This window comes from Acinonyx jubatus, chromosome F2, assembly GCF_027475565.1.
Source record: "Acinonyx jubatus isolate Ajub_Pintada_27869175 chromosome F2, VMU_Ajub_asm_v1.0, whole genome shotgun sequence".
Taxonomy (NCBI): domain Eukaryota; kingdom Metazoa; phylum Chordata; class Mammalia; order Carnivora; family Felidae; genus Acinonyx; species Acinonyx jubatus.
In genome coordinates this window covers 52566890-52594534 of record NC_069394.1, presented here as the reverse complement: position 1 = coordinate 52594534, position 27645 = coordinate 52566890, and the positions used below count along the sequence as shown (strand labels likewise).

At 36.7% G+C, this 27645-nt stretch overlaps 2 protein-coding genes across 4 annotated transcripts; both read right to left on the bottom strand.

Moving 5' to 3' along the window:
* Nucleotides 1-694: 694 nt before the first annotated feature.
* Nucleotides 695-4469, bottom strand: SLC10A5 (solute carrier family 10 member 5). The gene is given in 10 exon segments (XM_015080673.1): nucleotides 695-1346; nucleotides 1348-1501; nucleotides 1504-1556; nucleotides 1558-1688; nucleotides 1691-1861; nucleotides 1863-2025; nucleotides 2027-2195; nucleotides 2198-2278; nucleotides 2281-2434; nucleotides 4425-4469. Coding segments are annotated over 10 exon segments (1311 nt in total). The 3' UTR covers nucleotides 695-1156.
* Nucleotides 3891-27610, bottom strand: ZFAND1 (zinc finger AN1-type containing 1). 3 transcript variants are annotated; one of them, XM_027064310.2, is made up of 9 exons: nucleotides 27522-27605; nucleotides 20074-20116; nucleotides 19124-19163; nucleotides 16738-16865; nucleotides 16561-16652; nucleotides 15242-15363; nucleotides 5147-5302; nucleotides 4843-5053; nucleotides 3891-4562 (listed from the first exon to the last, which is right to left on the bottom strand). In XM_027064310.2, the coding sequence occupies exons 1-8, from the start codon at nucleotides 27574-27576 to the stop codon at nucleotides 4883-4885; spliced, it is 807 nt and encodes a 268-aa protein (XP_026920111.1). In that variant the 5' UTR covers nucleotides 27577-27605; the 3' UTR covers nucleotides 3891-4562; nucleotides 4843-4882. The 3 variants fall into 3 exon arrangements, with proteins under 3 accessions (XP_026920111.1, XP_026920112.1, XP_014936170.1); XM_027064311.2 differs by having other exon boundaries at nucleotides 4879-5053; XM_015080684.3 differs by having other exon boundaries at nucleotides 3891-5053; nucleotides 27522-27610.
* Nucleotides 27611-27645: the final 35 nt, after the last annotated feature.

The window sequence follows — 27645 nt, the reverse complement described above, 5'->3', positions numbered from 1 at the left end:
AATGTGCTAGACATGGGGAGTATCAAAATGAATACTGCTTACACTATCATGTTGTTTATATATTATGTTTGTAATTCTCACGTTCAAGAATTTATAGCAAAACAGAATATGACAGGAATATAAACAGCTGTAAAACAAGCCACATTGGCTAAATATGAAATATAAACAATTGTGAGGAAAATTTAGAGAAAATCTCACTTACAGGTTGCTAAGTGGGATTAGCAGAAGCTTCATGGAGAGGGTGACATTGGAGCCGGGTCTGTATGAATAGTCAAAATCGAGGTAAAGAGGAGGTAGGCCTCCTTGTAGGTTGTAGGAATAGCATGAACACAGGCATATTCATGAGATACCAAGTCATCCAGTTTGAATGGAGCAAGGTTGTGTGTAAGAAGTGGGAGTGGAGATAAAACTGGAAAGAGAGAGTGAAGTAAGGGAGTATAATAAACACCTCACTAAGAAATACAAACTTTATTCAAAAGGCAAAGAAGCTTGTAGCAGGGAAGATACATGATCAAAGTTAGATTTTAAAATTAACCTGATAGTGATTGGAAAGTGGACAGAAGGACCAAAAGCGAGTTAAAGGTTTAGGGAAGCAACAACATAGGGCAGAACAAAAGTGATATTACTGGGAATGAAGAGATTGGTGAAAAGATATCATAGGAAACTTTTTGTAGGAAATAATTTGACTAAAAAGGAAAGAATGAAGGAAGAAAGGAGAAGAGGAAGAGATGACCCTGTGTTTCAGGGCAAATGGTAATGTCTTGAGTGGGAGATGTGCAAGACCAGGTAAGTACAGTTATGACAGCAGAGGTGCTACATTTAAGACGTACTGATTCTGATGAGCCAATGAGAGACCCAGATAGGAATTTATATATTCATTCACTGTGTGAGCATTTACTGTCTGCCTATTCTATGGAGATCCCTTCCCTAAATTCTTGGGATAGATCACAATCACTACAGAAGGAATATTTTCTTATTGCTCGTCCCCGTTTAAGAGACAATAAAGTGTCCTATTCAAATCCAGTTCTCTAAAACATTTCCAAACCAACATGTTTGAAAAATGGGCACCTTCCTCTGAATTTCTGTACATTAATGGTCTGTAGTGAACTGAAAACAGGCATCATTTTTTGATATTCTTGGAATCTCCCACAGTATCTCATTCAGAGTGGGAATTCAGTAATGCAGTTTGGCCAGGGGATTTCTTTTTCCTTTTATCTTCTATGATAAGAATACATCTTTTCTTAGCCTTGTAAAGCAGAAAGATCAGTAACATTTCACATCCAGAATACATGGCCACTATAAAAGGAGCCACAGAAGCTAAGTCGGCCTTGGACTGTGAAAAAGAATTGAATAATGGCAGAGCTAAGAAACGGTATCCCACTTTCAATAGCAACAATTTTATAAACAAGAACAGGCAGCACAAAAATTTTAACAAAGTTGTACCCAAATAACAAACCCAAAGCAGGAACTAAGACATTCCATGAAAGCTCCTCTAGGTTATTTCTAGAAACATTCTGAAAGTCAAATAAATCCCTACAAACATTAAAATAACACTCAGGTCTAATTATTCGCTCCAGGAAGTTTGCTTTTTCAGGTATGCTACACTTGAGGACTATTCCAACTGACGATGGAATGATGAAAAGGAGTATGGATACAATTTTAGAAACAGCAACATGAAATGTACGTGATGTAACCCTAACAGCCTACTATATATATAAGAATTGGCAAGTATCATTATCAGGGCCAATAATGTTGAAGTTATCAAAATGGCAAAAAATGAGATCTCCATCTAGAAGCAGAACAAAGAAATAGACCCCACTCCTCCTGGGCATGTGTAGGTCATTACAAATCCAAAGCGTATGTTGTGCCTCTTTTAACACCAAATTCTGTGTCCAAAGAAATCCATAAAATGGCCTAAGAAAAAAATTGTGTAATTGCCCCAATTTGCCAAGAATTACTGGCAAAGGAGTCTTTCATACTGTTTGAAACATCTGCAATTCAATATTGCAACCAAAAGCACGTTGATAGAATAAGCACTAGGGTATTTCAATCAATACGCATTAATGCCTTGAAGACCATCTTTGCTTTGTTTAGGCACTTTGACTTTAACATTACCTCTTGAATGAGTCTTTCTTGCCTACCTTCAGAATCCCATAGTTGAATGTTCAAATTTGTGTCTCCATCTTCACCTGTCATAAGGTTTTTGTCACAGTCACCACTTGAAGCAGTTTAAGATCATCTAATTGCAAAAAGAGATGGCTGGAGTCTGGCCACTTAGCTCCTAACTTGATCTTCTGATGACCATTTCTTCATTCTTTGTGAAAAATAGTTTTTCAGTCTTTGCTCTATTCAGAACACTGAGAAATGACTTCCTTGCCTCTCCCAGAGTCATAAACCACAAAAGCAGGACGAAGGCAGGGAAATAACAAGTTTGCTAATCATTCTGAAAGTTTAAATAAATCACATATGCAGCAAAACTGTTTTTAAAAAAAGCTACAGAACATTCTTTTCAAGTGATAGGCCTTAGGTAACAATTGTTTTGCTGGATCAAAGTCCAGTAGGAGCATGACTATCAAGCTTTTCAAAATACAAAGGTATCTAGTGAGGGGCGCCTGGGTGGCTCAGTTGGTTAAGTGTATGACTTCAGCTCAGGTCATGAGCTCACGGTTTGTGGGTTTAAGCCCCACATTGGGCTCCTTGCTGACAGCTCAGAACCTGGAGCCTGCTTCAGATTGTCTCCCTCTCTCTGCCCCTCCCCTGCTCATGCTGTTTCTCAAAAATGAATAAACATTAAAAAAAAATTTAAACAAAGGTAAAAACAAAAAAAAACAAAGGTATCTAGAGAGTAACACAACCTGTTGAACTTGTAGTTATGAAAATGTAAAAGCCACAGCTTTAACAGATTGGATTTATCAAGCCGAAATCTAATCTCTTTCCTCCAGGCTTACTCAACTAAAAACCCTAAAAAGAAAGCTTGAGAAGGCTGTCTGATTTCAGGGTAGTTTAGAAATGAGAAGCTAGAGAGACTTTCTCTCTTCCCCACAGTCTTGTTCTCTTTAGGGGACTAGTCATGCTGGAACCCCTGGTCCCTAGAGTCTGAGGATGCTGGTACCTGTGTCTCTTCCAGACTGGTCTGCTCCACTATCTGGGACCTGACCTAACTTACCACCAGTATCACTATTGACACAAGTCCCTCCATGCTGCTGTCTCTTCTCTAATCAAGGATAGGACCTCTTCTTCATTTTCCCCCTCAATCTCTGCCAGCCTTACTTCCCCTTTTCTCAGCACTCATTGCTATTTTTCCTGGTATATTTAGCTTTAGTTCAATTTATGAGGCATGTGTTGATCACCTACTATGTGTAAGTAATTATAACAGATGCTAAGGTATTTAGTCTGTGTTAAAACTTTCTGGTATTTGGGAATATATTTAAGGATTATTTCTACTTCTGGTCCTGTAGTTTCTGATAAAAGGGCCACTGGAACATAGCTATATTTACTGTCTGCTTACTCATTTGGCACCTGCTACAGAGTTTTGTATTATAGTTATAAGAATGTATGTATCTCATCATATTCACCGCCACAATTATAATCAAATTGTTGTTTGTTAAAGTAGTTATTTGAGTGCCTACCAAACAAATGTGTCAGTAGTTGACAGAAGTCAGAAGTTATCTCCATTCCTTGCATGAAAGATGGAGAGAAAATGAATATTCTGAGTTTATTCCTTTATTTAATTATACCTAAAACCACTATATGTGTCCATGATAATTAAAATAGAAAAGGGACAAAGCCTTCCCCAACAAGGGACAAAAACAAATAGAAATTATTTCTATTCCTTCCATATGGTAGTACTTTGTTGAGTACTGATGGAATATATCAGTCAGACACATCACTTTAAATATATTTTTTTAAGTTTATTTTTGAGAGCGAGAGAGTGAGCGCGAGCAAGCACGAGCAGGGGAGGGGCAGAGAGAGAGGGAGACACAGAATCTGAAGCGGGCTCCAGGCTCTGGGCTGTCAGCACAGAGCCCAACGTGGAGCTCGAATTCATGAATGGTGAGATGGTGACCTGAGCCAAAGTTGGACACTTAACTGACTGAGCCACGTAGGCGCCCCAATCAGACACATCATTTTAAAAATAGTTATTTTTGGCATGTATTTTGCATTGATATAAAGACACTGTAATGAAGTTGTGCTACCTCACCTTTCCTCTCATTTGTAATACATTTACATAAATAAAGGTAAATCCTATTGCAAGAGGATCTTTATCAGAGAGATATGCCCCAAAGCAGTTAGGGGACACCAAGAAAACCATTTCCTCTTCCTAAGCCTGAGATTCCTCATCCAAAAACTTGGAGACCATCTCATTCACTCTTGTAAGTTTCTATGATTCATGTACACACATCAATTTACACATATTGACATACAGTTAAGGCTATACTTCCTGGCCTCATGATGCTAGGCTTAGCCATGTTACGTGTATCTTCTAAAAGTCAGCTCTTTCTTCCTCTGTCGTAAAAGTAGCAATATCCAAAATGCAGTCATTCCTTCCTTCAGCTTAGATCCTAGAGTAACGGTGATATGCAGCAGAGTCAACCAATCAACAGCTGACATTAAAATAAATGAAATATACCTTTTTTGTTGTTACTAACCATAACCTAATAAAAGCTAGTTAAATACAAAAATTTGCTAATAATTGAATGTCAGTTCATAGCTTAAAACACAAAAACTCAAATTCAATTTAACTGAAAATTGATAATGGAAATGACATAATGGAAATAAATTAAAAGGGAACTTTTAGGAATAAACATATGTGATATGTGTAGTAAAAGAAATGGACTTAACAGAATTTTCCTCATCATTTCTGGCTTGAATCCTTACATGACTAATCCAAATAGGAATCAACATTTTTTAAAAACTGTTCTTCATCATTAAGATATTCCAAGATAATATTTCCACCATTATACAAAGGGCAATCCTCCTTAGCGATCCAGGTTTCCAAAGTATGATCCAAGGGTAAGACTTCTCCTGAAGTAACGTGACATAACCTTAATTTCTGTTAAGGGAAATAAATCATACTGTAATAAACAAACATGCTGGTAAAAGAGTATCCTAAAACTTTTACGAAAAAATTATGACCAGTTGTTACCTTAGCTGTTAATTTATTATTGTCATTTTTAAGACTGGTTAAAGAAGCCGCAAAGTCTATGGCTTTTCCAATGCTCCATCGGTGGCAAAAGAACATTGGTTTGCTCTTCTCTTTGCTCCCCTTAGGTAAGAAAACCTGAAGGTAAACTCTTTCTTTCTGTAAAAATAAAAAGTTAAAATATAGATTATGTATATGACACAGGCATCTCTTTTTGTCTCATGACCTCTCTTCCTGTCTTCTCCTGGTTAGAGGACTACCCTCTAATGATACAACTTTTAGTAGGAATACCAATCATAGTACCCATGAATCCACCTAAATGCATGGGCATAGGACTGAAGACCCTAGCTAGGGTGGTCTGTGCAAACAGAAGCATGTAATGTAAAACAGGCCAAGCAAAGCCTTTTCCTGAGATTTTTAAAAAAATTTTTTAATGTTTATTTTTGAGAGACAGAGACAGAGCATGAGTAGGGAAGGGGCAGGCTCCAGGCTATGAGCTGTCAGCATAGGGCCCGATGTGGGGCTCAAACTCACAAATCGTGAGATCATGGCCTGAGCTGAAGTCAGATGCTTAACCGACTGAGCCACCCAGGCACCCCTCCTGGGATTTTTTTATGTTCAAAAGCTAGAAGGAGGGAAGAGCAATCTGGTTGTTTGGTTTTGTTTTTTTTTTTTTTTAAGTCTTATTGAATTAAACCTGAAGTTACCTATCTATCCCCCTCCAAACCCTCTTAGCTGTTCCTGAACTAATGTGGAAAAGTTTCCTCAAATGGGAAAGGACTCCAACACAGAGAGAAAAGTCAAGGAAACAGATGGACTCTTTCAAGAGGATGAGTCCTGGAATCTAGTCATCCCTTGAGATCAGATCAATGCATCACTCCCCATTATAGGAGAAAAAAAATTGTTTTCATTAAGTTATTGTTATCAAATTTCTGTCACTTGCAATTTAAAGTTTCCTGATACATAGCAACATTTCACCTGAAAGACCTTACTACATATTTAGTTGCAGCAGGGCTCTCGAGAACAAAAGGTCCAAACAATCAATAAAATAAGTACCATAACAAAACAGAACGATTCAGAGATTTGGAGACGGTTCCTCTAGTATTTTATGCCCTATATGCTTCCTTACATTGTATTTTCTTGCTAAGTTAACAAATGCAGGAGGAAAAATAAAGAGAAGCAAAGGTGTTTGGCCCCTGATCTTCCCCGATTCCTAACAATTGCTTTAACAAAGTGTGGCTTTACAGACCAATTCCTGCTACAATAAATATTTTGTTATAATTGGATTATCTCTTAATTATAGGGGAAATATCACAATTATGGTAAGAAATAATAGATTCAACACGATTTCCATCTAAACACAAAGGAATTTAGATTTGTTGAAAACCAGTGAAATGTGTCATAACAGGTAACAAGTATTAAAAGAAAAAAAATTATCAGAAATTCAAGCCTTGGGCCAATTCTATAACTTAATAGTTCCTGCTCCAAAGCAAGGTAACAAGAGCAAAAATACAAAAGGAAAGAATGTAAAAGTTATAGCCTCACTGAAAGGAAGGAAGGTGGGCAGGAAGGCGCAAGGAAAATATGCTTGAGGATCAAAAACATAACAAATGCAAACAAGTGATAGGTAGGCCGAGCCACAGACTTTCAAGGTTCCAGAAGACAAAGTAGTAGCCAAGAGTTCAGCTTGTGGGTTAATGGGAAACCAGTGCTGCATGGAGGTGAAGTACCTGGCTCCGGCTCACTGCTTGGAAGGAGAAGCTAGTGTGGATCTGTGCTCCAGGAAAGAAAGTTGAAGAAGGTGCTGCTGAATGCTGACTACTGCTTACAGAAAGTAATATTTAGGAAAGGCAGAGAAGCACGGATAAAACCTCTTGACAGCAAACAAAGCCAGCATCTTCCAAGTCAGTAAATGGATCCACAATAATCTGAAAACCTCTGGAGGGCAAAAGCCCAAACTGCCAATCTGAAACTTGGATTGGAATGGAAGTCCTGAATAAGGCCAGTGGAAGAAAATGCAGAATTGCTCCAAAGGAAGAGGTGAGTGACAACAGTGAGATACAGTTAAGAACCTCCTACTCAAGATGAACGTGCAGAATCTACAAATGGAAATTCAAAAGTTAACCTTACTATGGGCAGATGAACTAACTGAATTCAAAAAGACATTATAAAAAGTTATTTTTATTTTTTTTATTTTTAAAAAGTTTATTTATTTGGTGGGGAGAGGGGCAGAGGAAGAGGGAGAGAGAGAAACCCAAACAGGCTATCAGCACAGAGCCCAAAGTGGGGCTTGATCTCACAACTATGAGATCAGGACCTGAGCCAAAAATCAAGAGTTGGACGCTTAACCAACAGCCACCCAGGGACCCCTAAAAGTTTTTTAAATTATGAAATATCCATACAAATGGAACAAGAAGGTGTGAAACAAAAACAAATGAAATAAGACAAGCTATGAAGATCCAATGAGAAATATAAAAATTTTTAAGTACAGTTTCTGAAATAAACTCAAACAGGAGAAATTTTGATAATCTTCAATAAAAAGGCTTAATTGATCTGAAGATGGATTTGAGGAAGTCCTCTAGAATGCCGCACAAATAGATACAAAGATAGAAATTATACATCCCAAAAATAGGTCTAACAAGATTTCAGAAGGAAGCAATATTCAGAGAAAATGACTGTAATTTTCCAAAAGTGAAGAAATAAGTGGAATTAAAGATGTACCTCCAGGCCCAAGCTGGGTAATTAAAATAAATCCAGATGTAGAAACATTGCACTGATATTGGAAAATACCAAACTCTTAAAAGCTACTAGACAAAGACTGATTACTCATAAAGCAATAAGATTGACAGATGTTTCCCCAATAATAGACAACAGGGAACAATGAATAGTATATTAAGAGAGTTGAGAGAGTCTAATGGACAATCCAGCTCAAGTGAGGGCAAAATAAGGGCACTTTCAGACAAAAAAAAGACTCACAGAGTTCACCAATGAAGACTCTTAATGAAAGAACTACCAGTAGTTTAGCCAAAATAAAAGTGAGTCCTAAGGAAAGGAAAAATTCAAAAAAATACGTTGGCAAATTTAAATAGCTATAGTACTGACTTAAAAATCATGTGTGAACAAGGATGATGGGATAGGACATATTCAACTTGAGAAAGCATGTCAAACTCCGGTCTCATTCAAGAGGATACAATACCAAGTAACTTTAAATTCTGAGAGACAAATTGGTATTTAGTTATATATGTTAAAAATTAAAATTGTTAGCACATGTCTATTACCACATTATAAAACATTACAATGGAGAGTCTAGATAATACAGTACAAAAAAGGGAACCAGCTAGTATAATTATTAAAAAAATTAAAACTACCCTTATGTTAATGGGGTGTGACTGTTTACCTGGAAACTGAAGGCAAAGAAAAGTATCTGGTAATGTGACTGAACATCTTTTTTCTCTATATTAAAAGTACCTAGATATAGAGGTTGGGGGAAACATTATGTTCACAACAAAACAAAACCCAGGAGATAATTAGGGATGAAAAGGAATAAGACTTAAATGAAAAACATAAAATGTTACAGAAGTCACTAAAACACGATTTAAATAGATGAAAAGGCATACAAGGTTATTAGACAGGAAGACAATGTTCTATAGCACAAACCCAAAGTGAATCCTTCAGGAATGATACTCAGTCAGGACTTGCTAATAGTCAGAACTTGTTGGGAGACTGAATTTTACTTTAACTTTACAGAAATCCCTAAATAATGTATTGAGGTTTTCCATCAGTTACTTATACCTAGTGAGCAGGGAGAGGCCAGAATCTCCACGATAAAGAGGAAGGTATCAAGAGGGTAAAAATCCTCTTGAGAATAGCCAAGGGGGCTTCTCATAAATGGCCAAATCTTTACCTCCTGTTGGCACCATTATTCACAGCTTACATCCTTGTGGGAACTGGGGGACACGGAAAGCCACATTTCTAAAGACCATACTGTGTTTTCATGCTATTTATAATGATTTCTCTCAGTTTCTCCATTTCTCCTTTAAAGAGCCTATGATCTTTAACGTTACTTGCTGGAGTCTGTCACTTAAAACCTTGTCCCATTAGGATAACCATAAAAATCCTAGGTTTGTTTTTTTTTTTTTTAAGTATAATTAATACACAAGGTTATATTAGTTTTGGTGTAAAGCAGTCATTTAACAAGTTTATACAATTATGCTATGCTCACAAGCATAGCTACCATCTGTCTCTATACAATGCTATTACAATGTCATTGACTATATTCCTAATGCTATGTCTCTTATTCCCATGACTTCTTCATTCCGTAACTAAAAGCCTGTATGTCCCACTCCCCTTCACCTGATTTGCCCATCCCCCCATCTCAGAGAAAGTTTTAGTTTAAATAGAATAAGCATGAATAAATATGAAGAAAAAAACTGCTAAGAAAAAAATATAGGTGAACTTACATTATCATATATTAGAACATTCTATAGAGTTATTGCATCAAATCAATTTGGTACTGACCTGGGAGTAAAAAAAAAATATAAGTGGAATAGAATAGGAAATCCAAAAATAGATCCAGTAAAAATAAATCTTAAACTTGTCATGAATTGGAATACCAACTATCATCTTCAAAAGGAAAAATGATTTAATAATTGGTGATGGCAAAACTAGCTAAAAAACTGGAAGAAAATAAGATTGGGTCCTCAGCTCCTATTACATGCTACAAACAAATTCCAGATGGATTAAAGACAAATGCAAAATGCCAAAAAATAAAAATCCTAAAGAAACCAAAGTGGGGGGTACAGGGAAGCAGAAAAAGGCACACCTTAGAAAAAATTAAAACACATGTCAACAAGATACATAAGTGAAATCAATATATTTGATATATTTTGAAAACATATCTATAATCAATCTGATTTGGAAAAAGAATATCTATTATATTGCAAGAGTTTCCATAAGAAGTTGTCCAAACAAAATAAAAAGACAGCAGTATGGATTAACAGGCAACCAAAAAGAAAAATGATCAAAGGGTGATTGAAAGAACAACTACACATGGCTAACAAACATAATAAAAGATGCTCAAACTGAACATGTGAATTAAAGCAATTAGAAGGTATCTTTTTATAGCCATTAGACTGGAACATTAAAACATATAACAGCTACTAGAAACCATGGGAGGAGGGGAAGCGTACCTCATATCTGGCCACAAGAGGCAGTATATTAAACTGGGTAAGATGGCAGTGTTATCACCTGAGTGATCTTAAATAACTTCAAATCATTCATGTGTGAAATGAGGATATATAATATACCAGGAGGTTGTATTAAGGGAGGTAAAAAAAATTTAAAGCCAAAAATCAATGGCTGGCAGAGTGTAATCAGTCAATAAAGGCTATTATAACTATTGCCAGTAGAAATGTAAACTGTTGCAACTTCTTTATAAAGCAGCTTAGCAACATCTATGAAGATTTAAAATACACGTATCCTTTGACCCAACAAACACACTCCTGGGAATTTATCTCACAAAAAGAAGAAACCAGACCATGACTACTTAGCACAGTAGACAAAACTGGAAACAAAGTGAATGTTCATCAATAGGAAAATGGCAAAGTAAGAATCTACAGACCTGTACATCCACACTACGGAATATTTATCTAGTTTTTAAAGAATGAGTTAGAGCTATACCAGCTCCCTTGAGAAAATTTCTGCTGGGCATTAATAAGGATATATACAGGTAATAATCTACCTAAAACCTGCTTTATTTTCACTTACAGCTATAATCACTATTTGACATGGCAGTATGTATTTAACAGTTAACTCACCGCTTGGAATATAAATTCCATGTTGGCAAGGACTTCTATTTACTCTTGTATACCCAGGGCCTGATATATAGTAGGGGCTCAAAAAAAAAGTATTGACTAAATGAGATGATGCCATTTTTATAAAATAATGACCAAAAAGCATTCTTTATGCGCTTGCATACATATACAAGTAAACATCCATTTATGTAAATTATACACAGGTATACACACATATATATGTATGCATCCATGTATATGTATAAATATATATGTGTATAAAGACACACATTAATGCAAGGGGAAAAGTTATAGCTACAGACATGTGTCATGCTCCATGATGAACTATTAAGTGCATCACGAATCTGTTTTCTGAGGCCAGCCTACTTGGTTTCAATTTGTAATTCACCACTTACTAGCTATGCTTAACCATTTTGTGCCTGAGTTTTCTTACCTGTTAGGCAGAGATAACAGTTCCTATCTCATAAGCATGTTGTGAGGATTAAATGTGTTAGAAGAGTGCCTAGAACAAAGTAAGTGCTATACAAGTTTTTACTATTATGCCTAAGGAATAAAATAATTGCAAAACAATTTGAGCAATATTATTGGATACTTTAGGGCAGCCCTTCTCAACCTTGTCACTATTGACATTTGGGAATGTCAGAAAACTTTTATTGTGGGCACTGTCCTATGTATAGTTAATCTCTGGCCTATGCCCGCTAGATTTCATAGCATCCCCATGCCCAGTTGTGATCAAAATCACCTTCAGTTGAAAACAACTGCTTTAGTGGGAGGGACATGGACACAGGAGCGTGTGTTTGGTTTTTCTCCTTACAGATCTGTTAAAAGTTACACTTGTAAAGGCATGTACTACATTTGCAATTTTAAAACCAACAAATGAAGTTTTCAAAAAAAAAAAAAAAGGAAAATATTAAGAACAATCACTAACAAAAGAAGACTGTAATCAATGGTTTCTAAACCAGCAGAATAAAAGGGAATATAGAAAATGCAATCAACATGAAGGATGTGAGGAGAGAGAAATAAATCAAGGAAAAGGATGATAAGCAGAAAGCTTAAGATGGAAGAAGTATGTTCAAATGTATCAGTGATCACCATAAATACAAATGGATTCAACTCACCTATAAAAGAGATATTATCAACCTGGATTAAAAAAAGAAAGTCCAGCTATATGCTGCTTACAAAAGACACCCTAAAACAAAACACAGAAAAGTTGAATATAAAAGGGATTTTAAAAGGACGTAACAGTTAAGCATTCACTAAAAGAAAGCTAGTGAAACAGTATTATGATTCACAATAGGATTTAAGGCAAAATTCATAAAGATACAATGATGAAAAAATTTCATGTACCTGATAATATTATTTAGAAAAAACATTAGAATTACAAGAAAGAAATCTGACAAAATCAGTTGTGGCAGGAGATTTTAACACCCTCAGTCTCAGAAACCAATAGATCAAGCAGACCAAAAATTAGTATGCACACACGTACACACAGACATGCATATCAATACATACAAACGGGAGGGGTGGCAGGAGAAAGAGTGCAAATGACAAAGCAAAATGAGCAAAATGTAAGTAACTGGTACATTTGGATAAAGGATGTGGAAAAAAAATCATTGTACTACTTTTGTAACTTCTGTGTTTAAAAGTGTATCAAGTTACCAAATAAAAAACCCACACTCAAACAAGTAGGTTGAAAATAAATTCACTGTCAAGGTGAGAAGATGGAAAAAGATCAGAAAATCCAACATAAAAGGAAATATAAAAATCAGAATTTAGTGACATAGAAAGCAGAAAACCAGTAGAAAGGTCAATCAAACCAAGATATGCTTCTTACAACTAAAATATAAACACACACACACACACACACACACACACACACACACACACACAGCAAGAATTTATACATATTCATGATATAAAGTCCTAGCAAACTAGGAACAGAAAGAAGTACTGCTCACCTGATAAAGGCTTCTACTGAAAATTTACAGCAAATGTAGTATTTACTGATGAAACTTTATAATCATTTGCATTAAAGTCAGAGAAATGATGAAGAATCCTACTATCACTCACATTATTCAAGATGTTCTGGAGATCTCAGCCAATACACTAAGACAATAATAATGAGAAAGAGAAAAGAAAATTTGGCAAACACACACACACACACACACACACACACACACACAACCACAAAACTGTCATTTGCAGAAGATAAGGCTACACAGAAAACATCCCAGAAAATCTAACTATGGGTACTCCTAGGAAGATTATTTGCTGGATAGAAGGACAACATACAACAAACAACGAGCAATAATCAGTCATGAAAGTAAATTTTTTTTAAGTTATTTACAATGGGGCACCATTTAAGTTATTTACAATGGGTGGCTCAGTCGGTTAAGCGTCTGACTTCAGGTCATGATCTCAAAGTTCGTGAGTTTGAGCCTGGCATCGGCTCTGTGCTGACAGCTCAGAGCCTGGAGCCTGCTTCAGATTCTGTGTTTCCCTCTCCCTCTGCCCCTCCTGCACTCACATGCTGTCTCTCTCAAAAATAAACATTTAGAAAAAAAATTTTTTAAGTTATTTACAATGGCAGCAAAAACAATTAGCAGACTAAGATATATAAATATATATGTAATATATATATGCATTATAAAATGTTAAAGATCTAAAAAAAGACCTAAAGAAAAGTTGGAAAGATCAATCATAGACCTAGATGGGAAGAATCAAAATTCTAAAGATGTCAACTGTCTCTAGTTTAAAATTTAGCATTAATTCCTATCAAAATTGCAATTTCAAAGAACGGGACAAAGTGGTTGTAGGATTTTGGGTTGTTTTTTTTTTTTTTTTTTTTTTTTTTACAAATGAATAAATTGCCAAGAATAGATGTGACTGAAAGAGTAACATGGACAGACTTGTCCTTATTATAAAGCTATGATAATTAAGACAGTTTGATATTAATGCAAAGACAGACAAACAGACCAAAGGAACTGAACTGAGATCCCTAAATTAGTCTTACATGTCTAGAACAATATGGTGTATGACATTATAAGGAGGAACTCATGATCTTATGTTATGACAACAGGAAATCCCTACTGGGGGAAAAAAATCTCTATTTACAACTAAATTCGAAATGGAACAAAGAGTTAATTTTTTTTTAACTTCTGAAAGAAAATATAAGAAAATCTCATTTCCAAACATACAAATTAAGGAAAACGATAAATTTGAGTACATTAACATTCTGAAGTCTGAACTACTAAAGAGATTAAAAGCAAAGTGAAAACAAGCCATAGACTGAGAAGATATGTGACATCCATTTATTCAAGAAAACATCAGAATTCAGAATATATGAACAATCCTATAATTTTTAGCAGTACCAGAAAAAAAAAAAACCCAACAGAAAAATTGTGCAAAGGATATGAATAATTTACACAGGTAAAATGGCCAATAAGTCAATGCAAAGTAGCTGAACGTTATTAGTCACAAAGGAAATTCAACTTTAAACTTCAGTAAATTTAGAAACAAGAAACACCAACTCTCAGACATTGTAGGAATGAGATAAATCAGTACAACAACTGACAACAGTCTAATAAAGCTGAAGATAAGCAAACTCCATGACCCAGCTTGTCTATTTCTAGGTACATTCCCTAAAGTAGCATTTTTCAATCTGATGGTCTCAATCCTTTAGGGGTTATAAAATCAACAGTCTTTAAAATAAAACAGAATAAAAAAACATCAGAGTATATAACACATAAGGCTAGTATGTAACATGTAAGGCTACGTATTACTGATAATGTGTTAAGCTATGTATATAGGTATGTAGTATGTACGTACACAAGTACCCACTGGAATGTTCTATAAAATATAATGGATATTATGGAGTTTTAAAGGGACCACCCTAGAAAAACATTCCCACATATACACAAGGATGTTCACTGTTGTAACAGTTTATAATAGCAAAATATCTGAAAAACATCTGAATCTTCATTAGGAAAATGGATAATTTGTGGCATATTCATACTATGGAATAATGTATACCTACTAAAATGAATGAACTAAATGTATCAGCATAGACAAATGTTAAAAATATGATGCCAAGTGAAAAAAAGAGTTGATCTGGTTCACTGTAACTTCTCAAAGTGAAAAAGTCAAAATTATTATCTACGCAGATATATACCATATAGCAGTAACAATACATTTCAAGTTCAGATAAGTTGTTATTTGTTGGGTGGGAGGAGTCAAAAGGGGGCTATATTTGAAACATTTTTGTTTTTCAAAATCTGAGACCAACCTGTGGTAATGACTTATCTCCATCAGCATGCATCTTTAATTTCATCAGCGCTACCTTTGCAGCCGTTTCACTGTTTTTTGCACCTTTCCTTCGTTTACTTGCTGTCCCTCCTGTCTTAGAATCTAAGAAATAAGTATAAGCATATAAGCACATAGAATTTTTACATTAAAAATTTCCAGAGTTCCATTATTTGTTATAGTTTTGAAATATACACAAATAACACATAATAGTTATACAGAACCACATTTTTTTTTGTTGGTATCATACATGACTATTATAAAAATATCATCAAGGTTGATCTAAGCAATCTCTACATGAAAAAACTCACTGTTATGTGCTTTCCTTTCCAATTTAAGCCTATTTAATCCAAAACAAATCACTAACATTCCTACAGAAAACTTTTTTTTTTAATATTTATTTATTTTTGAGAGAGAGAGCATGAGTTGGAGAGGAGCAGAGAGAGAGGGAGACACAGAATCTGAAGCAGACTCCAGGCTCTGAGCTGTCCGCACAGAGCCCGATGTAGGGATTGAACTCAGGAACTGTGAGATCGTGACCTGAGCTGAAGTCGGACACTTAACCGACTGAGCCACCCAGGTACCCCTGCAGAAAACTTTTAAGATTTGGTCATAGATTTTAATAAAGGTACTATCCTTAATACAGAATGAAAATTCTGAACATGTTGGCAGAGAGACTGGTTTAAGCAACAGATACATTCTTCCCAGCACCTCAGATTATCAGCAGCATTCACAGAACAGCTGATGAGACTTAATGATTAGTCTTTAGAGAAAGCAAACCACTGCGCTGGCCTTATGAATACCATTTCCAGCCATGATACTTGACCAGCTGATCTAAGTGGCCCAGTAAAAGAGAATATCGGGTAAGTACTTCCATAGAATTTCCAATCTTTCATTGGTCAGCATTCTAAGAAATATGGGCACATAAATGCCATCAAAATCTATACCAGGTTGCAACCATTGGGGCCATTAAAAACACCTTCCAGGGGTGCCTGGGTGGCTCCATTGGTTAAGCATCCAACTTTGGCTCAGGCCATGATCTCACAATTCATGAGTTCAAGCCCCATGTTGAACTCTGTGCTGACAGCTCAGAGCCTGGAGCCTGCTTCAGATTCTGGCTGTCTGTCTGTCGGTCGGTCTCTCTCTCTCTGCCTCTCCCCTGCTCACTCTCTTTCTCTCAAAAATTAACATTAAAAAAAAAAAAAACACCTTCCTTAAGTGGCAAGCTGACATAAGAAGCAGGACTCCATAACTAACAGATATACAGCAGTAAGGAAACAACCAAACTTTCTAGATACTTGCCAATAATGTCTTTAACAAGTTTCTGAGTGGCAGCCATATGAGGCTTAGGAATTTCCAGTTTTTCACATTCATGATCCGACTGATGACGGTGCCTATGAGCAACAGAAGAGTGACACTAGTTCACGTATTTGCAAGACTTAAACAGATACATAGAATTTGAATGGCCTGAGTGATCACCTCAGGCAAAAATTCTTCTCACAGTAAGGACATTTAACTGGCACAAGCTCTCTTTCAGCACAGTCCCTGAATGAGCATGGGTAAGACGTGGGCTTATCCGACTTCAGTCTCTCATTGATTATGGTCACCTGAAAATGGAAAAAGGAAGAAATGGCATTATAGAGTTCATATATAACACAAATCAACATCTATTTTGGAAGGCAACATATGTAACATTTTTGCTTAAACTTGTTAGAGCAACTTACATTCTCCCACCTAACAGATTATAATAAATGTTTGTGTGATAAATGATTACTGTGCTGACTGTTCTACATTTTCATAACTTTCTTACTATGGTGTATTTATCTTCTAAGTCAAGTTAAAATGACTATTCAGTTACTCTTCATAATTTTAGAGTTCTACTCTGTACCAGTCCTAAACAAAGATGCCCCCATAATAATATGCTTAGGTGACCATCTCATCAACCCTCAAAGAGCAAGTCATAACTACTTTCTACGCTGACTTTAGTTTAATACGTATATATATGAAAGAACACTTAAAATTATGTTTGATACAGAAGATTAAAGACAGTTTCTGTAATGATACATTCTCTATTCTGCATGTATTATTGTATTACCAGCAAATATTACATCAGAAGAAGAGATGTTACAAGATTAAAAAATATATACATCCAGGTCAGGATAGTTTGAGTTTTAAATAACCATGTTTATAGAGTTGAATGAACTTTTGCAGGCTCCGTGATGTCAACCCAGAGCCTCATGTAGAGCTGGATCTCATCAACCCTCTGATCAGGAGGTGAGCCAAAATCAAGAGTCAGACAGACGCTCAATCACCTGAGCCACCCGGGTGCCCCAAGATAATTTCTTAAAATCTACAACCAAAGGGCATTCCTCTATATAAATGGTAGTTATACCTTGTTGGAATTAATTTTAATATTCATTTTGAGAGGAAGAGAGAGCACACAAGCACAAGAGGGGAGAGGGAGGGAAGGGGGGGAGAGGGAGGGAATAGGGAGGGGGAGGGGGGAAGGGGAGGGGGGAGAGGAGCAGCAGCAGAAGCAGCAGCAGCAGCAGCAGCAGCAGCAGCAGCAGCAGCAGCAGGGGACATGCAGAGGGAGAGGAAGACAGAAAATCCCAAGCAGGCTCCTCCATGCTGTTAGGAGGAGATCATGAGATCATGACCTGAGCTGAAATCCAGTCAGACACTTAACTGACTGAGCCACCTAGGTGCCCCTTGGGGTTAACTTCTTAACTACTTTTCCAAATTTGTTCTAATGGTCCACTGGTAAAACGATTTTCAATTCATTATTTAATTAATGAGATCTAATTGACATTGCACAAGAGACGTTCATAGAAGTCAAATATTGTAAGAAAAAGGAAAGTACGAGGATTTACAAGCTGCATAAGAAACATTAATATGTTTACTATATGACTATTTCTCTCCAACTAATCCTGCATAATACCAATATGCTAATTTTTATTTTCATCACATAAATCACCTCAACCTCAAAGGACCAGATTTGAACTGAAGTTCATTTAACTCGAATTTTCTGTAATTGAGAGAACAGATACAAAAATCCTCAGTAAAATGCTTGGTAATTGCTGGTCAGGAATAAATACTAACTGAAAAGTGTGGGTCAAATGCTTCTTTCTAAATGGAGTGAGCTCAGTTTAACTTTCTGCCTTTCTCGGACCAAAGGAGGTGGAGCCACTTATTATGAGTTGGAGAAAATTACATTTGGCATGCTGGGCTCAGCTTTCTCTTCGAGGCCTAACCTGGTGAAGCACTGTGTGATAGGTGGGAAAATCTGCCTAATTCTGAATCTCCTTTGCACCCTAGTAGGCTCTACACTAAGCTTCATTCAGTTTATCCTTTATGAGTAATAAAGAGGATACTTTGGCTTCTATTTAACAGCCCTTATTAATGTCTCAATTTGGTCAGAATTGGTGTGGGGATTTTTATCGGACTACAAGTTTGTTCTTGGTGATCTAAGGCCAATCGAGTCAGAACAATCTGCAACCACACAATCCTAACACCAGGATCCAGGGAAAATGAACAAAATAGTGAAGGTGAACTGGAAGGAGTATATGATGAGGCTGTTAATTCCACTGTATATTTATAAATATAGAGCCTAAAGCTGTAAGTGGGCTAAGTAAACATAACTGAAATATACAAAAATTCTAACGATTTGTCATTACTAAGGAGACCAATTTTTCTTTAAAACAAACTATGAAAAATAACAAAATGAAGTAAGAGCCTCTTTACATCATCAGTTTAGTATGCCAAATTTTAATCTGTGGTACACTGACTGGTTTTAAACTGAATCAAATTCAAAATCAAAGGACATAAAAAGAAACATGTTTTATTAGGAGAACTATTAACATACCTCACGACAGCTGTGTGACTCCCTGCTTCTGTGTTCAAGGCTTAAATAATTTAAAAAAAAAAAGTGTTTATTTAAATACAAACAATCAAATATAACTACAGTTAATTGGAGATATTTTAGTGGTTAGTATCCTTAAGATTAGTTACACTACATTAAAACTCTGCATATAATAAGCTGAAATGGCAAAAGGTAGAGCATCTAGAGTCTCAAAACCCAACTGTTGAACGTACACAAATACGATTCACCACTCTAAGATTCCTTTGAGTGCTCCAAGGTGTGTGCAAATAAAAGGAGTTAAAAGTTTCTTTGTATTTCTCAAAGACCATCAGAAATAAAATGTCAAAGAAGTGCTCTTGTTCTAAAGGACTTAAAAATATGCATTACTTTTATTTAATCCTAATAAATCTTTGAGTGATCTTCTGAAAATAATTCTTTCAGTGTTCTATTTAATCAGTGAAATGCCTAAAACATGAAAGTTTAATTACAAAGAAAACACATTTTCCAAAAATCTTTGGTTAGGTCCCAGGTTTTACTTTGCATGTGATATGTGTACGAAGAACATGTGATAGCCAACTTAAGAGATGTATAGGTTGGGCTCTTCATTTGATTAACTAAGATGAAGAGTAGTAACAATACCTGGATTTTTTTTTCTACCGTATTCTTTGAATTGTGGATATGTTCTCCCCTTACGATTAAGACACAAATACAACTTTTACACACACACACAAAAAAAAAAATCACACACATAAATCCATTTCTGAAAGTTTGAAGTTTAGCCACATATATCCACAATATATGTGGAGCCTATGCCTAATCTTTTTTCTAATTATGAATATAAAATATCAATGGCTGAAGTAAGAACTATTTTAAATCATTCTGCTTTTCAGAAATAAATGTCTTATTACAAACACCAAAATTATTCCCAAATGCTGCATAAAGATTTAACTTACCAAAATACTCCTGAACAACCATCACAAACAAATGGGAGAAAATCTAAAATTGAGGGAAAATGTTATAATGTTATATGCACTGGTCAGTATCCAATTTTGATTTAGTTTCCTTAAAAAGATTTTTAGAAGTACTGAACTACATCTATTGGAGAACTTTCCTTTTTGACCAATATCCTAGTGTAACAAGTAGCTAAACAAAAGCTATCAAAACCTCAAGCACGGAGAGTAACTGGATTATCAGAAGATAAATGTTACTTGTAGTGTGCTAAATCAGAAAAAAAGTTCTGGGTTGTTATGGTTGACCAGATTTACTATGTGTTATCTCTGAGTACCTTATACTGCAGAAGTCCTGCATTTGAAGTGAAAATCCTGGGTTTCGATTATGATTCCACAGTTTATTAATCTAGCAACACTACAAACTGTTTAACAGTAGAGCTTTGTGGGAGGGGGTGGAAAGAAGAAGGCAGAGTAGGAGGATTCTGAGCTCACCTCCTCCCATCAGCAAACCAAGATAACAGCTACATCTGAAAACCACCTGAAGACAGCTAGAACAGACTTTCCACACTTAATCCTACCGAGAGAGGCCACACTAGAAGTGTAGGAGGGGTGCAGACAGTTAGGAACCAAACCTGTGTAAGACTTCCCATCAATGGAAGAGACACCACAAAACACGGAAAAGCTAGAGGATCAGAGCCCATACCGTGCACCCCAGTCACTGGGAACAGGAAGTCCCAGAACATCTGGCTTTGAAAACCAGGGAGGCTAAACTTGGCAAATTTCTAAAATCAGCGGGGCTTAACTCCAGGTACTTCAAAAATCTCCAAGAGCTGGAGGCAATAGTAAATTGAGTCCTGACCCTTAAAGAGCCAACATGATAAATAACTGCTGGAGACTAGCACAGAAGCAGCAGTTTGAAAAACACCTGGGGTATTCATGAAAGCAATTCATTTGCTAATCTCAGAGTGCGCACTAGAGAGACAGGGATCTCCAGCAGACCTCTCCAAGAACAAAAGTGCTAGGAGGCACCATTTCTCTTCTCCTCTCCCAGGCCAGATAGCTGTACGCTTGGAGAAACGAGCACTAACTACCGACCACCTTGCCAGCACCCTGTGTCTGCCCATGTATTCACCTACGTTTCCACCACATCCAACCCGCTCACTTCAGCAGACTCCCTCCAGAGTGGCTCCTCTCCTGTCACACTACAAGCAGTCCCAGCAGGGACCAGTGTCACTCCAAAGCGACTCCTGCCCTGGGGAGAGATGGAGATAATCCCACACACCAGTCTGCCCAAAGTTCCAGCAACTTTTAGCAGGCCACGCAGCAGGGAAAGCCCTGCCATTCAGTGGGACCACAGAGGCTGATGGCAGACACCTAGTCTGATTGCTGGCCCACTCACCTACAGGCCCACCAGGGTCTCTCAACAATATAGGAACCAAACTCCACCCAGTAGCAGGCAAAGTAGGTCTTGCAGCCAACAGGGATGAAGGCAAAGGAGGCTCAGGCACAACAGTGTGCACACAGCCCATCCAGAAGACATCCCTGGAACAGATGGTTCTAGCAACCAGAGGGTACTGTGCTACAAGGCACCACAGGACCTCTTCTACAGAAGTACACTAACTTTCACCACCAAGATACATAGCAGATCTCCCAAATACAAACACGGAGAGTTACACAGTATGCAGAGGCAGGAATAGGTCCCAAATGAAAGAACAGGGCAAAGTCACAGAAAAGAGCTAAAAGAAACGGAGATAAGCACTATGCCCGAAAAAGCAAGTATTAGTCACAAAGATACTCAATGGACTTGAGAAAAGAATGGATGAAATCAGTGAGAACTTCAACACTTAGACAGAAAATGTAAAACAGAACCAGTCAGGGATGAAGAATTCAATAACTGAAATAAACACACTAGAGAGAACAAGAGATTAGTAAAGGCAGAGGAACAGATCAGCAATCTAGAAGACAGGATAATGAAAAGCAACCAAGCTGGAGAACAAAAAGAAAAAACAATAAATGAGAATAGGATAAGGGAACTCAGCAACATCATCAAGCGTACTAATAAGCACGTGATAGGGAGCCCAGAAGAAGAGAGAGAAGGGGGCAGAAAAATTACTTGAAGAAATAATAACAAACATACCCAAATCTAAGGAAGGAAGCAGCCATCCATATCTAAGAAGTGAAGACAACCTATAACAAGATGTACTCAAGAAGGTTCATACCGATTATAATTAACATGGCAAAAAGACAATTTTAAAAGCAGCAAGAAAAAAAAAAAAAAAAACCAGGCATATATATAAGGAAAACTCCATAAGGCTACCAGCAAAAACTTTTTAGGCCAGAAGGCAGTGGCATGATATATTCAAAGTACTAAAAGGAAAAAACCTGCAAACAAAAATACTCTACCCATCAAGGTTATCACTCGGTATAGAAGGAGAGATAAAAGTTTCCCAGATAAGCGAAAGTTAAAGGAGTTCATCAACACTAAACCAGCCCTACACAAGACATTGAAGGGAATTCTGAGTGGAAAGAAAACACCTTAAGTAGAAGAAACTTACGAAAGGAAAATATTCCACAGGTAAAAGCAAACATATAATAAAGGTAGTAGATAAATCACTTATAAAACCAGCATGGAAATTAAAAAGCAGTAATTAAGGATATCTACAAAAATGAGTCCTAAAATTAGGTAAAACATGATATATACATAAAACATGGGTGGGGGGTGGAGAGTAAAAATTTAGTGCTTTTTAAAATGTTCAAGTTTAAGTAACCATCACATTAATATAAACTGCTGTATGCATAAGATGTTATATATGAACCTCACAGTAACCATAAATCAAAAACCAGTAAGACATACACAAATAATAAAGAGAAAGAAATCCAAGCATAACACTAAAGAAAGCCATCAAACCACAAGAGAAGAGAAAAAGGAACTTGAGCACTACAAAAAACAACCATGAAACAAGTAACAAAATGGCAATAACTACATACTTGTCAATAATTACTTTAAATGTAAAGGGACTAAATGCTCCAATCAAAAGACATAGGGCAACTGAATGGATTGAAAAACGAGACCCATCTATATGCTACCTATAAGGGACTTACTTCAGACCTAGACACACAAACAGACTGAAAGTAAAGGGCTGAAAAAAACCTAACATGCAAATGGAAGCCAAAAAAAGGCCAAGGCAACAAACACTGTAACAAGAGACAAAGCCTACTACTAAATGAAGACAAAAAGTAACAATCCAACATGAAGATATAACAATTGTAAATATCTATGTACCCAACATAGAAGAACTCAAATACATAAAGCAATTACTAACAGACATAAAGGGAGAAACTGACAGCAATATAAAAATAGTGGGGCACTTTAACAATCCACTTGCATCAATGGATAAATCATCCAAACAGAAAATCAATATGGAAACAGTGATTTTGAATGAAACATTAGACCAAATGGACCTAACAGACATATACAGGACATTCCATCCAAAAACAGAATACATTCTCTAAGACAGATCACATATTAGGCCACAAAACTAGTCTCAATAAATTTAGGAAGACTGTCCAACTATGATGGTATGAAACGAGAAATCCATTACAAGAAAAAGTCTGGAAAGACCATAAATACTTGGAGGCTAAACAACATGCTATCAAATAATGAATCAACAGAGGAAATCAAAAATACATGAAGATAAATGAAAATGAAAACACAATGGTCTAAAATCTTACATGGTCAAATAACCTACAAAATAGGAGGCAAGAATATGCAATGGAAAAAGAGTCTCTTCAATAAATGGTGTTTGGAAAACTGAACATGTAAAAGAATGAAACTGAATAAATTTCTTACACCATACACAAAAATAAACTCAAAATGGATTAAAGACTTCCATGTGAGACCTGAAAACATAAAACTCCTAGAAAACTTAGGTAAGGGTAACAAAAACAAACTTGGGACTACAGCTAATAAAAAGCTTTTGTGCACCGAAGGAAAACATTAACAAAAGGCAATCTACTGAATGGGAGAAGATATTTGCAAATGATCTGACAAGGGGTGAATATCCTAAATATAAAAAAATAATAAACAAATAAAAAGCTTATACAACTCAAAAACCAAAAAAACACAAATAACTCCATTAAAAAAAAAATGAGCAGAGGACCTAAATATACCTTTTTCCAAAGATATAGAAATGGCCAATAGAACTATGAAAACATGTTTAAATCACTAATCCTCAAGAAAATGCAAATCAAAACCACAATGAAATATCACCTTACACCTATCAGAATGGCTAAAATCAAAAACACAAGAAATAATAAGTGTCTGTAAAGATGTGGAGAAAGGAGACCCTCATACACTGTTGGTAAGAATGTAAATTGGTTCAGTCACTGTGAAAAACAGTATGGAGGTTCCTCAAAAAGTTAAAAATAGAAATACCATATGATCCAATAATCTCACTACTCATTATTGACCCAAAGAAAATGAAAACAGTAATTCAAAAAGTTCTATGCATCCCTGTGTTTACTGCAGCAGTATTTACAATAGCCAAGATATGGAAGCAGCCCAAGTGTCCATCAATAAAGGAATGGAGAAAGAGGTGGTATGTATACATACTATGGAATATTACTCAGCCGTAAAGAATGAGATCTTGCCATTTGTGACAACATAAATGAACCAGAAGAGTATCATAAATGAAATACCATATGATTTCACTTGTACGTGGAACCTAAAAAACAAAAACAGAGAAACCAAAAAGCTGACAACTACATAAAACAAACTGCTGGTTGCCAGAGGACAGGTGGGTGAGATAGGAGAAAAAGATAAAGGGGATTAAGAGGTACAAACTTCCAGGTATAAAGTAATTAAGTCACAGAAATGAAAGGTACAGCATAGTGAATACAATCAATAATATTATAACAACATTGTATGGTGACAATCGTGACTACGTTGATCATGGTAAGCACTGAGTAATACATATGGAATTGCTGAATCTATATATTACACACCTGAAACTAATAACATTGTATGTTAACTATGCCAATTAAAAAGTTATAGGGAAATAAAATGAACCATTTGTATTACTCAGTAAAATATTTTAAAAAAATAGGGCTTTGGATATATATTTGATATAGAATATAGTACTCTGTGTGTGTGTGTGTATGCACACAAAACCAAAGCTCTATTATCAGGTAGTATAGACATAAATAGATATTAGGTACAGGCATATCATGTCTTCTGTATGTACATGTTTATATGTGTGTACATATTTCTATACTGTATGTCACACGTACTTCACAGGTTAATTGCAAAAACCAAATGAGATAGATATAAAAGATAAGAATAGGAAGTAACTAATTAGTAATAACTGCAACAATTAACTTGTTTTGAATACACTGAACTCAGAAAAATCCTGTGGTGACTATGGGGAAATGTGTTCAAAGATACTTCAGAAATCCAATAGATAAATTGATACCGCCATATTTAGTCCTGAATTGTTTTTCCTTTCTGTTGAGGAACAACTAAGTTAGGAAATGAATTTCTGAAAAGCACACAAAAGTATCCACTCTCACTAGATACAATCACTCTCCAAATTATTGACTGTTTAAACTATTTTGACCTCGTATTACAGTATACAGCCAAGTGAATCTGCAAATGTCCAATCACACCACTTTACAAAGTGAAAACAAAAGGCACCACACTTTACAGAAAGACTACAATTGCCTTGCAAAAGATCTCATCCTACAGGATACCTTATCCAAAACAGAAAGAAGAGATCCTATTATAATCCACAGGGATCCCTGGATAATTCAGTTTGTGGAACAAGAGACTGAACAAAGCTCTTCTTATACCTCAGAAGTAGCCTAAGTGAATTGACACCATTGTTCTGAAGTACGACACTGTGAGCATGTTTCAGGCCAAGGAAGTATGTATTCATTTGTCAACAAGAAACTGAACCATAAAATACTGTTCAATTTTTATGCCTCTTTTAAATTGGAGAAATTGTACATGCTTGCACTTTTGGTGATGAACTAAAAATTAAATGCAAACCAAGAGGACCCAGAGGGAAGAGTTAAGATGAAGGTAATTTCCTGACACCATCCCTCTATCCAACCAAAAGCTAAACAAAATTTAGGATACTCACATAATACCCTCTAAAAACCCCTCTCCGCTAGTCCAAAAGAGATACACCCTGGTCTCATTTCATATATATTTATACTTTAAGAGCTATCAGAAGTTGGTAGATACCATGGATTTGGTAATCAGGTATACAAGACATAAACATAACTTACAGTCAAAACCCAATTGGCTAAGGTTCTCTGTGAAAGATGTGCAAGGAAATAGGTTTCCTGAACGGCTGGCCATGACAGCTAGTGGTAAAAGATACATAGAGTGCTGTAGGTAACAAGAACCTACCAGGGATTGTGCCCTTTTGCCCACTGACCACAACAGGTATCACGAATCAGTTGTAACATTCCCATGAAATCTGGGCTAAATGTCAAGAGTACTCCATTCACCAGGTACCTACTACCAATAACCGAGGCTGCAATGAGAGATGAAACCTGTTTGCCACCCAGGCAAACAGTGACCAACAGTCATAGCACACATTTGGGAGTGAAACTTGGGTACCAAAGACTGAGCATTCTATACAGCTGTAATGCTTTGGGAACTTGCCTGCTACAGACGCAGGCCATCCTAAGGCCTGTGCCATACTACCACTGACTATTACATTGGACTGTGTGTATATCACATCGTCTCTCAGTTCAGCATAGAGAGAACATCACCTTATTAATGCTCCAAACTGCCGATTATTCTGAAAGCTTTTCTATGGAAAAGATCATGTTTTATACCCTCCTATGCAGTTCCAGCACCAAAACTGATGCTCAATAAATGTTGAGTCAGTGATATTCAAAGAATGACATAACTGAGTGAGCATGGTGATCATCCTAGTAGAAACCCGAGGAGGAGAGTCTGATCAAAGCTAAGGGCGTTCTCACTAGAAGCTGCGAAGACCAGGTTTAAAACGGATCTCGCTCAACTCCTTCATCTGACAGATGAACAGATAAATAGTTTGGGAAAGAGAGGTGTCTTGCCCAAGGCCGCAGTGGCAGGACCAGAGGGGCACACAGGTCTCCACACTCCCAGACCTAAGTGTCAGAAAGGACTGGGAGCGACGCAACTTCTTGGCAAAGCGCACTCGAAACCCAAAATGAACACTGCAAGCCATGTTTCCAGAAATTGCATAGTTCCCTTCCAAAGAGACCGCCAGACTGCCAAAGGCTCAGGGACAACAAAAATACCAACACATCTCACTGCCGACCCAGGAGGGACGTACCCGCCCTGCCTCCTCAGACTCGACCCCGCCCCACGACCTCCCCTCACCCACCGCCACTACCCGTGGAGGCTCAGCAGGGTACACATCTACCACGCCTAGAGTTAAGGACAGCTAGATCACCTCGCTGCCGGCAATGCTCCACCTGGCAGTGCTGTCCTATGTCCAATTCCGCCATAGCACAGCGCCGCAAGAGGCGGGGCTACAACTCATGCGCAGCGCCTGCTGGGAGGGTGGCGGACCTCGA

Excerpts from the sequence above, each read along its gene's own strand:
- ZFAND1 (XM_015080684.3), bottom strand. The coding sequence starts at position 27,576 with ATGGCGGAATTGGACATAGGACAGCACTGCCAGGTGGAGCATTGCCGG. Across the intron at positions 5,303-15,241 it reads GAGATAAGTCATTACCACAG|AAAGAAAGAGTTTACCTTCA; the intron begins GTTGGTCTCAGA and ends TTATTTTTACAG. Across the intron at positions 5,054-5,146 it reads ATAATAAATTAACAGCTAAG|AAATTAAGGTTATGTCACGT; the intron begins GTAACAACTGGT and ends TTCCCTTAACAG.